Source organism: Fonsecaea monophora (assembly GCF_001642475.1).
Source record: "Fonsecaea monophora strain CBS 269.37 chromosome Unknown Scaff144, whole genome shotgun sequence".
Taxonomy (NCBI): domain Eukaryota; kingdom Fungi; phylum Ascomycota; class Eurotiomycetes; order Chaetothyriales; family Herpotrichiellaceae; genus Fonsecaea; species Fonsecaea monophora.
In genome coordinates this window covers 5,090-18,611 of record NW_019174075.1, presented here as the reverse complement: position 1 = coordinate 18,611, position 13,522 = coordinate 5,090, and the positions used below count along the sequence as shown (strand labels likewise).

The window sequence follows — 13,522 nt, the reverse complement described above, 5'->3', positions numbered from 1 at the left end:
TTCATGTTAGCGGAGGCGCAGGTTGATCTGAATGACATGATGAGCAAGCCGGCGTCGTTTGTCGTGGAATTAGATCTGGGTAAAAATATTGGCTAGAAGTATTCGTCGTCTAAATCTTGAGAAAATCCATATGTTTCCAATGTCTCGGGCCATCCCATCCACGGATTGAAGGCGAGGCGCATGCCGTCCAGCCATTGGCCCTGGTCTTCGAGGGCATAGTTTGTTGGCTCCCCGCTTCCACCTTCGATGACACGATCCGGCTGTTTGGATTGTCCTGTCTGGGGCACGCCAGGGACACTCTGAGAGCGAAGGATTTGAGGGTTGGGCTTGACGGTCATAGTATTTCTCGGCGGACGCTGGCGTTGCGATCTTAGGGAGGCGGTGGAAATGCCGTTGGAATTATTGTCCCGAGGGGGTGCGGGACTGGTCACCTCATTGCTGTCGTCAACAAAGTCTGCTCGGCCTATCAGACTATGGATTGCCAGGCGTTGTCTGGTCCTGGCTTCATCTGCAAGCCTTGACAGATGGTCCTCCAGTACTTCTTCGGGGTGCGGTAGTTGTATGCCAGTGCTGGTGTTCTGAGACGAATGGCGGGCGATGAGCATCTCGAGTTCTTTCTTCATCGGCTCGACTACAGGAGAGGTACGGAAAAACCTGTTCATGATAGATTGGCAGAAGCGGGCCTTCTCCAAAGCCGCTGGCATACTCAGACTTTGCGTGACAACGTCTGTTTGAGCGCTAAAAAGGATAATTCGAGCGCTATGGTACGCGCAGATTGCGGTGTCAAAGTCGATGGTCAGAACTTTACATTGCTCTGAAAATGCTGCAAAGATCTGAACAATTGATAAAGCGTGATTCAGACACAGAGTCCGCCTGCGGAGGATGTCTTCACGATTGATGCCTTCCATAGCCGAAGGGGGAGCGGCCTCTCTATAGCCGGTCAAAAATATTCGATACAGATCGGTGTATGCTTGGTGCCAACATTCGTGCACCATGAGGATTCGGGCGGGTCGTTCGCAGTAGGAGAAGATCTTGGGGTTGTAGCGATCGGAGTCGGCAAGGCTTCGGTATAAGTGCTGCAGCTCGTCTTCAAACCGCCGAACTGTGTGCATGAGCTCTTCTGGGGGGACTAATGACGATGCAAGCCGGCGCGTCAGTCTGTATCAGTCAGCATAGAACGGAAATCTGACAGCTGACAATCTACCTCATAATGTCTGTTCTTATAGCCGCCAGCCTGATACATGCAGCATAGGTCCCGATGCGTTCGGGTCTGTCGAAAGATGTTGCCCTCAACGGGGCTGTTTCCACTGGGGCATCTTGCTCGAAAGCCGTTTCTGGACATGGAAGTTGGAGGAAGACGTTCTCTGGTGGACATGTCTCGAATTCTCGTAGACCGACGGAGAAGTTGCCATCGAGGGCGAAACATGACCACATCAGTCGCCGCCGCACTTCTTGGGCCAGGAAACGCAGTTCAGGACGCTCGTAGTTCAGTCTGAGCGCAACGGCCGATCGCCCCGCTAGTGCAGCAAGCATAAATGCCCTTGAGAAGTGACCTACCTCCACCCTATACCGGACAATCAAGATGAGAGCCTGGAGTCGAGAAGTGGAAGGGCTTTCCAAGTTTTGTAGGAGAAAGTCTTCGGCCTTCTGGGCCCATTGGGCACTTATTTCCCGAGCGTACGGCTCAATCTTGAGACGCTGACTCGTTACGGCACAGATTGCAAATGCCAAACAGTCTTCAATCGTTCCTTCGTGGCATCTTTGCATTACCGATCGTTTGTGCAAGAATGCATACCAGGGAAGGGCATATATGTGCTGGAAATAAGCCTCGACCAACGATATGATTTCCTGGCGGTCTGGAAGCGCGCCATCGTTTGATAGAGGAGTGTGGCCAGCTTCAGTGGACCGCGTATCCAGCTGAGATGGGAATTGCAGCTGATTATCGGGACGCTGCGACACGGCAGGTGATGGCAAACTAGAGGTCTGTGGCGTCCGATGCGGCCTCTTGAGTGCAGGATAGACGCAAGGTCGATTCCTTCGAAGACAATTGGAACAAGCAGGAGATTCTCCACCGCATCGGATTTTCTGAGAACGACATTCTGTGCAAGCGCGAATCCCGCGTCGTCGCTCTAGCTGAACCAGTGATTGGTCGCCTGACGGCGAATCGCCCGCAACACCAGCCTCCCTTGGTTGAAATGAACAATCAAACCTGAGGCGCTCGCAATTGCGACAACAGTTAGGACGCCCATCACAACGCACCTGTCGCATGAGTTCAGTCGCTGAAGGTCAAAAATCCACATCTCCTGGGGCGATCCGTCCTCCGCTTACCTTCCGAGCACGACATTGCATACAAGTGGTTTTGGACTTTCTCGAAGTCGGCGCCATTTCATCCATTTTGCGTCGCACGCGTCTCAGCTGAAATTGTTGCCGACGGAGCAGACAACATCATGCGAGACTACAAATATTAACCGAAGGATGAACCAGAAAATGATGTTTTGACCAGACGGTGCGACAGCGGATTTTGTTGAACGAAGGTCGCGAAGGCGTGATTGGAAGAACCACCAATACCCGATTCTTGAGATGTTTGGAAACCCGCAGGGGCTTCTGCGTCTATGATTCTCCGTAGTCACGGCCGAGCATTTTCCACGAAACGCACTTTCCAACCCAGTCACTCCAAGTCTCATCTGCGGTAGTTGCTATTACTGATTGTCGTCCACTCTACGTCTACAAGATATAGCATCAGTATACGCTTGTCGACTATACTCAAATATTCTCTCACGCCTCGTATACTACACCTGCACCTACACCAGCCCTGTCCGCGGGTCGCAGAGATCACTCTTTCAATAATGAACTGGTGTATTCAAGAGGACTGTTAACAGCATACCTTTACTGGTTCCGTTACTTACTTTTGTGATGCTATTGTAGTGCTAAATGACCAGTTGCAGATTGAGAACCAACATTTGCTCTCTCTGTCCTCGCACCTGTCGCATGATATTGGTCTTGGGTCAGGAGCGAGCACCCCTTTCCCTCAGCCTATCCTCCCCAGTTTAAGGCAACCTGCTGTTGCACATGAACGTGGTCCAGTTCCACCAGGCGAAGCAAAGACAGGACCTAGGAGAAGACGAGCAATGAGGCCGGACCCCTGAAAAATGGCTGTGCAAGAGCTGTAGCGAAACGTTTGTGCTGCGCAAGCGGGTTGGCGGAATGGTTGGTCAAGAGAGCCGAAATTTCATCTTGGACCAGGCCCCAGACATATTGAACATGGCACGACTGTGAGCATTGTGCACGTCTGACTGCGTTAATTTGATACTATGCGGCTGCGCACTCCTTGATGAACGGGGCAAGGGCAAAATCGCAGTGAAAAGAAAGCCTATTCGTGACAGCCCGCTCATCTGGACACTGAGAATGGTTGGGAGGACTCTCGGGTCATCTGCATAAAAACAGAACCAATATAAGAACCCTATACCGACGATATTCTTTGCAGCCATGCCTCCATCCTCTGCATAAGCATGTCAACTAGGCTGCAAAGCCCCTACAACGAGTGTCCAAATCAGACCCGTGAAACCATCCATTCCATTGCTATTCACTTCCAACCCATTCTTTGTCCACAAATTTTTTTGACTTGCCTCAACCTGCAAAGTTTTTAGGAGATGGAGGGAATACAATCAAGCAGCGCAAACAAGCTGGTGTTCTTTCTCGAGAGACCCTCATCACACTTCCGTGCTCTGCACCATGTCTCCAGTGATGGGGAAAGACTGATTTTTGAGGGCAATCGAACGTGCTGGCTCATGTGTGTCTGTATCATGTATAGAGAGGTGGTTGTTCATCCCACATTCGTTGCTTTTTTTTTTTTCACTCCTCACCGGCGCCGGCGGGTGCTTTCTTTGAAATCTGCTTCCTCAACAGGTCAATCTGATGCTTCAACTTTCTCCACAGGATATAGTCATCCAAATCTTTGGTGGGCGATATGTCGTCGCGGGGGCCTTTGCCGCCAATGTCCAACAGCTCCCACTGCTCCCGCAGGTCCTCTGCCAACGCATCGTCCCTTGCAGATGATGAAGATACCACCACCCCGTCCTCTCCCGAGTGATCATCGCCGTCTTTCTCGCGCGCAATCTCCAAGAGAGCCGATATAAACGCCTCCTGGATGTACGCAAAGGAAAAGTCGGCGGTGATCTTCGCGGCTGCGGTGCAAATCTCGTCGGGGAACTCGAGGTCCTTGTTGTCGCGCAGCTTCTTCTGCCAAAAGTGGCAGTACTTGACGCGCTGGGCCAGGTTGGGGTTGTCGAAGAGATACTTCCTGTCGAAGCGGGAGGGACGCTTGGCGATGCCCGGGTCCAGGCGGTCGAGGTGGTTCGTGCTGCCGACCATGAAGATGCCGTCGTTCTGGGAGAGGCCGTCGACGGCGTTGAGGAAGAAGCTACGCACCTGGTCGGTGACGAGGCTGTCGAGGTCCTCGAAGACCAGGTAGCAGGGGGCTTCCTGCCGGGCCTTTTGGAAGATGGCCTCGATGCTGTACTCTGGCGGGGCGAAGCCCACCAGCGACTTGACATACAGCGTCGGCACGGCCGGCTCGCGGCTGTACAGCGTGTGCATGGTGGCCTTGATCGAGATGGTCTTGCCATTCCCGGGCGGTCCGTAGAAGATGACGCCACGTTTCCAGGGCACGCCCAAGTGGGTGTACTCCTCGCGCGAGTCGAAGAAGCGCTGCACCGTGTCGACCAGGTCCCGTTTGAACTCGCGGTCGAGGATGACGTCCTCCCAGCGCGACTTCAGGATGCTGCGGTACAAAAGGGGATCCTTGCGCCAGTAGCCCTGGTTGAAGACCCAGACCTCGTCGTGTAGCACCGACTGCCACCGGCCGATGGTAGCGACCAGGGTCCGCGCCGCGGCCTTGTCGCCCAGAATATACTGGTTGCGGACCTGCGGGTAGGACATGGTCCCGTCGCGCCCGTCGGCGAAGTAGACGAGGAAAGTCAGCCCGTCCCACTTGTAGAGGTAGCTTTCGAAAAAGACTTCGTCGGCGACGACGCCGCTGCCGCCGTCCATGCGCCGCGCCGGCGGGATGAAGATGGTCCAGCGCAGCGACTCCGGCCAGATCTTGGGGTCGATCCGGCTCTGCTCGAGCGCCTCGACCGTCGCGTGGCCCGCCGCGGCGTAGGCTCTCAGGTTACAGCTCCATTCCGGCACCGTGGTGATGGGCACGCCCGGGTGCGCGTTGGAGACGGTGTCGAAAATGACGGCGTCCGTGTCCACGCGTGCCGCCGTGGCATTGCGGAAGAACGCGCCAGACACGGACTCGGCGGCTTCCTGGGCGTTGGAGAAGTCCATCTTCTGAGGTTTTGTTCACATATACATACACACATACACAATAGTCAAAGCTCTACTCGGTATACAGTTGCGGGATATCAATCACGACAACCGTGGTGGTCTTAAGGTTTGGAACAACAGGAGCACGAGGGGAGTAACTGGAGGTTCATGTGTCAAGCGAGGTAATATGTCGCATATGTATGGCTTCTGTCAGGCACCAGCATTGATCAGCGACGGGATGGAGCTGTCCGAGCTCTGTGTCGATCGCTTCTAGGGGGAGCACGGGGGTGTTTCAGTTGCACTGCCCCGAATCCTCGTGCTTGGGGGCCAAACAATCATCGGCTCAGCCTTGCGATCCAGCCTTGTCATCCTCTATGTATGTACTACCGAGTACTTGAACTCGTAAAAGCCAGCTCAATAATATCTTGAGTGACATCTTCCGACTGTAACAACGCTTTGACTTGCTCGTCAACCCATAAAAGGGTCTTTTGGCGTGTCTCCGTCTTCTTTTGCTGGTATTCGCCCCAAAACCCACCTTCTCCCTTAACATTCTGAAGCGCGGCGTCGACTAGAATTTCCAGTTTTCCGTCCGACCTAATCCCGTCGTTCATGATTCTATAAATGTCGTCGATCAGCGCGCAGCTCAACAGTCCAAGCCTCCGCGGTTCATACTGAACGGCGTCCGGCGACCGCTCGCGCAGCATGAGAGACTCCAGACATTGGCGGCACAGGTTCCAGAATTGCCACAGCTGCACCACTCGAATGGGGTGATGTTCTTGTTCGAACATGACAGGATGGATCAGTCTGGCGAGGACTGCCGAGTGGAGCAGGGCCTCGGAATACTTTTGCGAAGCGATCAGCCCGAGGAGTAGCTGCTGGCGCAACTGGGGCCAAGGGTATCGATGCAGTGGCCAGCTCCTGGTCCGTGCCAGGCGACGCATGATGTGTCTGATGCTGTCGATCTGGGTGTGCTCCTCCCCTGATTGGGATTGTAAGCCCGTGAGAAACTGCTCTGCCTCGTCACCAACTTCGGTAATAATGGCATTCATCGCCGGCTGCGTTGTATCCGTTGCCCCAACAGGTATATCCAGGTGGAATCTGTCTCTAGGACAATCCCGACCCTGAGAGCACAAGCTACAACTGCAGGTGAAGAAATACCGAGTGCGTAATTCCTCTTGTCGTTTCTCGAACGGGAATGTTGTGTCAATGTATGAAAGCGTCACTTCCTCGTCTCTGGCGATCGGCCTCAAGGCACGAACAGATATGCTCCCGTAAGATGGAAAGTCTTCATGACTGGTCTCTGGGGGAATATCAAATCTCACAAACGCATTTGGGTCACAAGAGTGGTTTAGAAGAGCCGGCTTGGGATGGAGGATCAATCCCACAGAGTCGAATGTCGGAGTGGTGAGAGTGAAAGAGTTAATGAGCAGCTTTGAGGGGATGTCAGTCTTTTCGTTCTTTTCCTGGAGGAACATGTGCTCACCACACAAGCAATTCGAAATATCGTCTCCTCGTCGTGGTCGGTGCCACAATAGGATTTGACGCCCTTCATCATGATGAAGCTGTCTTGGAACCGCTGGTCCTCAGCCTTGATGAGGTCCTCACGATGGGTCTCCAGCGCCAGGAGCTGATCCCATTCACCGTGGGGGAGGAGGTGTGCCTTGTGCTGCTTCAGGAGTCGAATGAGGGCTCTGGCCGTGCTGGGGAGGATCCGAGGGTGTAGTCTGCCGTAGAGCTTACACTCTAGACGATGATACTCTGACCAAGCCCGAGTCTGGCATTTCTGCACTCGAGAATATCAGAGATGGACTCCTTCATCACTAGGCACTTCTCCCCCTTGGGAAAATCAACCCGGTGTAGGAGGCAGCCCTCACACAAACAAACCTACCTGATCACAGAATTTGACCACCTTGCAACCACTGCACGTCTTCAACGCCTGAACCCCAGGATTTCTGGGAGATTGGCTAGGATCCCCGGGAGAGCTGTAGCAATAATAGCAACGACTCTGCAAATGTCGAGTCTCCAGCGCCACCATCAACGGCCGAGCGACGAACATGACCTCGGATTTCGGTGCGATATCATGTGCCGCAAAAATGCCGGTTCCGCGACCTTGTACTTCTTTGCTATAGACATTTGTGGCTCTGACATGTTGCTTCAACGGTGTAGTCATGCTACCTGTGCCGTGGAGTAGTGTTTTTCTTGTGGGTGTTTTATTGTAGTTCTCTATTGCCGTGACGGAGAGCGAACCGTCTCTCCCTGGTCTCCTTAGAATGTCGGTTCAACTTCGGCTCAGCCTTGAACCTCGTAATACTTGTGCGATCTGAGGATCGTGACTATATATGTTCCGACACACTGCCATTGACTGGAAGAGATTGGAACCCCGCTCTTTCTCCCAGCTCAGAGTGCTTCAGATTATATTGCTATAGTAATAGTTCGTTATAAAACATTAACCCTTGGCAAAATCGTGTACCTGCGCTTCCCTCCTCTCCTCGACGATGTATAAACCACGTCCGGGCAAGAAATCAGAATATTAGATTTCTTGATATTTGACCCGTACTTTAGGCGGCGCCATCGCAAGAAGGACGGCTACATGTTCTCGAGCCCCGAGCCTCATGCCACTTACTCCGTGCCTCTGTCACACGCGCCATGATGCGCCCAGCTCTGTCTTCTCCACCAAGTCCGAAGAGGCTTCTCTTGGTGAGGGTCGAGCCACATCCTGAAGTACTTTCACAGATTGGCCCTCCACAGTTCGCAATGGCATCAGCCCTTGCGCTACAGAAACTGTCGAGAGCGCAGTCGGCATCTGTAGTACACGAGGACTCGCAAAAGAAATTCAGAGTGCAGTAAGCGTTGACGCCATCCGCATCGCTGTCGCAGAAGCAGGACCCGGTACAGCCACCCACTCCTGGGGCGTTCCCGTCTGGACTGTTGCAGGCGGGCAAGGGAGCTGTATTTAGAATCGTCAGTTTACAGGTCTCCGTCCGGAACAAGAACTGGAGCGTGATGTAGTGTATGGTTACTTACCAGCAGTCTCCGTTGAAAGCACTGTAGTTGTAGTGGTGGTCGTGTCCGTCACTGTAGATGTGCTTGTCGAGGTACTAGTCGTGGTGGCTGTCGCTTGGCTGATCACAGCTGGAGTCGTAGTACTGCCAAAAGTCAGAGGAAAGTCAATAAACGTGGTTGAGAAAGCATACGTGGTCTCGGTTTCGGTCACGCTAACTGTCGTCACAGCGGTCACACTCGTCGTAGCGCCTGTTGTGACTGTGGTCGTCGTGGTCGATGGGGTTTCGATGCAAGCGCAGACGGCCTCGATTATAGAGCTGGCTTGCGATAGCAAAGCGCTCCAAGCAGAAGCTGTGGGGTCAGGCGAGCCTGTCGAAGAGCTAGTTGTTGTTTGGACGTCACTGGGTTCTATAGTTGGTGTGGTAGTTGTTGTCTGGACATTACTTGGTTCTATACTTGGTGTGGTGGCTGCTGCTGCTGACCAGGTGTCCCAGGCGCGATCGGCGTGCAGTGCGCGCTTCCGCCTGGTGTGACGAACCGTTGTAGTGGACGTCACACTGCCCGTCTCTGTCGTTGTGGTCGTAAAGGTATCTGTAGCAGTGATGGTATCCGTCACTGTCAACACCGTCACTGTGATTGTAGTTGTGTCAGCGGTGATCCTAGACGAACTGTTAGTCTTGGTCTTCAAGGTGGCTTGCTAGATCACTTGCGTCGACGTGACAGTGGCGACAGTAGAAGTTGCCGTGGAAGTTTCGACAGTGGCCGTGACCGGGCTCTCAAATGTGGCTGTATACGTCTCTGGCGAGACCGGGTAATTTGAAGAACAATACGAGAGCGCGGGTGAATAATCGGCAAAGACAGAGGCAGCATACGCCCACTGTCCTCGTGGACATGCCGACTGTGCCAAGACGAAAGTCGGCGACAGGGCGATTAAGCCATTCGCGAGTAGTACTTTCGTTGATACCATGTTGGTCTTAGAATGGGAGAAAGTCTGAGCCCAATAGCCCTTGAGAAAAGACGGACAAGAGAAAGCAAATGGATGTAGAAGAGGTGGGTGAAATGGACGAGGATGTGTTGACTGGAGACAGAATGTATACCTCGTAGTGCCCAGGAGACCAAGACCGGGAGCATTAGCTAGTCATATATACGAAGGCCACTGCCAGCACCAGCAAGGCAGGAGATTACACTGTAGGTGTTCGCGGCGCCATGAGCATATCTGAGCTTTCTTCTGTTTAACACTGATGGGAAATGTATACAAAACACGCAAATTTCCCAGACGTTGATGGAGATCGTGAGGGGAAGGCAGCTGTCGCCGGGTCAGGATAGATCGACAGTGCCTCAGCAAAGCTTCTTCTGAACCATGAGGCTGTAGTGGTTGTCTAGGCAGTCTAGAGGTGGATAGTTTGGAATGGTCGATGTTTCCCTTTGCGTTTTGGGAGTAACCTGTCCATAGTTCGTCGATAGTCTTTCTATCCGAGGCTCCCCAGAGAATGAATTTTCGTAGATTGTCCAGTTCTTTCCCAAGAACAAGAACAGATCTTTGACTCGCTTTTTCACAGGCAGAGAGAGACAGGTGAGTCGAGAGAAACGTGGTGGCTGCTCAATAGAATAGCGTGGAAGGATTTCTCGGGAATTCCCTGTATCTAGACCATATATAAGTATAGAGTCGTGACTCGCAAGGTCTGGTTCGACCATCAAAGCGATTTGTTTGTCAATATTGAAGGTTTACTGATAGTCGCGTGGTCGCGATGGAGTGGAAAGTCAAAGTAAAATGCCCTGCGCGTTTTGGGAAATTTAGTTCTGCCGTTTTAATAGAAACCCTTCAATGGGAGTGACGAGCATCGAGTGATTGCCAAGAATCTTAAATTGGCGACATGGCCATTGATCAGCGAGTCAGCTCTGTACTGAGTATTCAGCATTCAATATTTCTCTCTTTTCTCCTTCTCTAACATATATGAATATCCATATATACTGACTCGGGTCGGTCTCCCTTTCTGACTCTTCCTTTGCTGTTGCATACATATGGCTTGTCAGACCCCATCGAGACCGACGCGGGATATCCCCGTCAGTTCTGCCCCTTTTTCGCTGCCGCTTTCTCCTTGGCCGCGATCTGAGCCTCCGTATGGTGAGGTTCACGGGCCTGATGCTTCTTTGCCGCTGCCGCTTCTTTCGCCGCAATCTGTGCTTCCGTGTGATGCGGCTCCCGCGACTGATGCTTCTTTGCCGCTGCTTCCTTAGCCGCGATTTGCGCCTCAGTGTGGTGTGGATCTCGCGATTGGTGCTTTTTGGCCGCTGCCTCTTTCGCGGCAATCTGAGCCTCCGTATGATGTGGTGAGCGCCTATCGACCCAAGAACCGAACTCGTCTTCGGTACTGTCCCAAGGCCCAAACTCATCAGGGGCTTGGGCTTCTCGGGGTCGGTTACCCTTGGCCTTTGCTGCTTCTTTAGCCGCAATTTGAGCCTCCGTATGATGCGGTGATCGCTTGTCAACCCAAGAACCAAACTCATCTTCGGTGCTATCCCAAGGTCCGAATTCATCAGGGGCCTGGGCACTTCGAGGTTTGTTGCCCTTGGCTTTCGCTGCCTCTTTGGCGGCGATTTGAGCCTCGGTATGGTGAGGAGATCGCGATTGATGCTTTTTAGCAGCTGCTTCTTTGGCCGCAATCTGTGCTTCGGTGTGGTGTGGGGATCGTTTATCAACCCACGAACCAAATTCATCTTCAGTGCTGTCCCACGGTCCAAACTCATCGGGAGCCTGAGGGCTACGAGCACGATGACCTTTGGCCTTGGCTGCTTCCTTTGCAGCGATCTGGGCCTCCGTATGATGGCGACGCTCAATATCTGGAATCACTGCTCTGACGACTTTCGACGCCATAGAGGCCAGTGAACCCTTTCTGCAGTCAGTACAGCACGCTGCAACAACTCCCCTCAGATTGACTCACCACATGTCGTCGCTCAACATCGTGGTCACCAAAGTTGACTGTAAATCCGGCAGTGAGATGTGCCGAAGCCAAGAGGCCGAAGACCAAAGCCTGGTTGAATGAAACTGTATGCATCTTGACTTTTGGGAATGTGTTGAAGTGTTGAAGTAAACTGACCGGCAGTCTTGAGAGAAAAAGCACCTGAAGAAGTGAACGAATAATGGTCACAGACCTGTACTGAATTCAAAGTGGAATGATGATGTGGAATGATGATACGGAATGAACCTTACTGAGGGAGCGATGCGTATTTATATCAGATATCGATGGTTTTGAGGCTGGCAGCACTGATGGATTTTGGTGTGAGTACTGCCCCAGTCCGTCTGAGACAGATCTGACTACTACACAGGAGTCGTTCAAGAAAGGTCGCATCACGGAAGCAGGAAATGCCTCACGGGGTCGAGATCTCCAATGGTCGTGCGACAAGTAGTGCATGTCCATCGCCTGGACCGGTGTTGATCGCCATCAGTCTACGAGTACCAACAAAACTGACCAACTTAAGCGCCCTCAACCCCAAAAGGCAAGTGCTCCCAATTACCCCTGGCTCTGTCGACATGTCAGTCAATGGAGAAGGGGCGAGTCATCAGGGTCCCTCTGAGAGAACGTCCTTGCGGGACTAGAACCCACGCGACGCACCTATTCGTCTTTGATACTTGGCGATTATGAGTTTGTTCTCCACGTCACCCACATTGCGGTATCACTAACTCTGGTTTAGCATTGATTTGGAGAACTCCAGCGAGGGGATGATCTTTCAAGAGTTGTCTCGAGAGTCTCGAGAAGTATTGGCGATCCGATATTTCCTCATTTGGTTAGCGTGGCTCGTTACCGACTGTGGAGTATTAGTATCACCAACAGCTCCACAACGTGGGCGTCGTTTGACCACTTCCTGCCCCGGCGCTACGCCAGTCTGAGGCGGCATGTTGTAACAGATCTTTCAACTCTTATTGGGAGGCATTGAAACCTGCAATGTGTTACACTAATGAATGGAGAAGGCTCAAGTTCATGGCAACTTTACGCGGTGGCTTTTTTTGGTCCCATCTCATGCGTCTCGTTATGGAGGGACCTTCAAAGCGAATGATTTTGAATGACTCTCCCAAAGCTTCAACTCTTCTTTCCGGACTTATTCTCGACAGCATTTTATCACCTTTTCATACTTTTGATGTACACTTACTGAACCTCTGACCTGGAACTTTGACAATGGATTGCAAATACCAGGCATTGACTCCGGTCATGGAAAAGGCCCGCGGCGAGTCTTTTGATTCCTGCTCGACGCTGGGTGACTTGGAGGATTTACAAATTCCATTATCTTCAGGATCGGGTGTTTGCCGTGTCCAGAGATTGAGCAAAGCACGCCAGTTCGTCGCCTCGAATTGGCTATGGATGGTCCATGCGATCCTTCTTCTCACGTCTTGCACTTTATTCGCCCTTTCCATCACAATTCGATCATCAACATTAAAACATGTGCGAGAGTTTTCTGCTTGGTGTACGTTCCCGGTCAAGTGGATTCCCTATACTGCCCAATCAATGCTTCAAATATGCTGACAGAGCACACCGACAGCCCCTGCGGATACAGCGGTTGAGTTCAAGCCGATCAAGTATAATGTCACGACAAGTGGAAATAGATTCGTCGGCGCCGGGCCTGAGGTGGATGAAGCCTGGCGGGAGATATCCTACGATGGTGAGAGAACTTGGATTCCCTCACCTTTATCGTCTTCGTTGACATCTGACACGATTCTCTCTCAACAGTTGGAGACCAATGGATCTCAAAGTCCGATATCAAGCACCTCGGGATGCCTGAATGGTCACTGCAAGTTAACCACCCAGAGACGGGCGAGGAAGGTTATCGAGTTGGCATGGAAGTATTTCATCAGCTCCACTGCATCAACCTGCTCCGTCGAGTGACATACAAGGAGTATTACGAGCCGCTGGGTGGAGAATTTGGAAAGGGGCCTGAGGAGTTGCAAAGACATACCGGTATGCCGATTTTCACACCTTGATTGCGAACATGCATTTGTGCTGACTTCTTTGGGACAACACCAGATCATTGCATCGAGGTCCTCAGATTAAACATACAATGCAACGCAGATATAGGGCTCTTTACGTTCTACATGATTGAAGGCGATCCGTTGGCCTGGCCAGAGCTCAACTCGAAGCACGTCTGCCGGAATTTTGACAAGGTCCGCCAGTGGGCGGTCGACCATTCAGTCGGCAATATGGAGGTTCTTGCGTGA

General features: G+C 52.3%; 5 protein-coding genes across 5 annotated transcripts; 1 reads left to right on the top strand and 4 right to left on the bottom strand.

The window, feature by feature from the left end:
* Positions 1–92: 92 nt before the first annotated feature.
* On the bottom strand, positions 93–2,394 carry AYO21_11111 (hypothetical protein; the record flags this gene model as incomplete). Its single annotated transcript, XM_022661009.1, has 4 exons — positions 93–1,158; positions 1,205–1,917; positions 1,977–2,129; positions 2,329–2,394. 4 exons carry the CDS (start codon positions 2,392–2,394, stop codon positions 93–95), a joined length of 1,998 nt encoding a protein of 665 aa, XP_022506671.1.
* Positions 2,395–3,852: 1,458 nt separating this feature from the next.
* AYO21_11110 (hypothetical protein) lies at positions 3,853–5,331 on the bottom strand (the record flags this gene model as incomplete). Its single annotated transcript, XM_022661008.1, has 1 exon — positions 3,853–5,331. One exon carries the CDS (start codon positions 5,329–5,331, stop codon positions 3,853–3,855), a length of 1,479 nt encoding a protein of 492 aa, XP_022506670.1.
* A 362-nt stretch (positions 5,332–5,693) lies between these two features.
* On the bottom strand, positions 5,694–9,280 carry AYO21_11109 (hypothetical protein; the record flags this gene model as incomplete). Its single annotated transcript, XM_022661007.1, has 7 exons — positions 5,694–6,740; positions 6,794–7,093; positions 7,199–7,485; positions 7,934–8,257; positions 8,335–8,721; positions 8,770–8,972; positions 9,030–9,280. 7 exons carry the CDS (start codon positions 9,278–9,280, stop codon positions 5,694–5,696), a joined length of 2,799 nt encoding a protein of 932 aa, XP_022506669.1.
* Positions 9,281–10,378: 1,098 nt separating this feature from the next.
* On the bottom strand, positions 10,379–11,369 carry AYO21_11108 (hypothetical protein; the record flags this gene model as incomplete). Its single annotated transcript, XM_022661006.1, has 2 exons — positions 10,379–11,203; positions 11,256–11,369. The coding sequence occupies 2 exons, from the start codon at positions 11,367–11,369 to the stop codon at positions 10,379–10,381; spliced, it is 939 nt and encodes a 312-aa protein (XP_022506668.1).
* A 1,381-nt stretch (positions 11,370–12,750) lies between these two features.
* On the top strand, positions 12,751–13,522 carry AYO21_11107 (hypothetical protein; the record flags this gene model as incomplete). Its single annotated transcript, XM_022661005.1, has 4 exons — positions 12,751–12,774; positions 12,837–12,969; positions 13,038–13,265; positions 13,383–13,522. The coding sequence occupies 4 exons, from the start codon at positions 12,751–12,753 to the stop codon at positions 13,520–13,522; spliced, it is 525 nt and encodes a 174-aa protein (XP_022506667.1).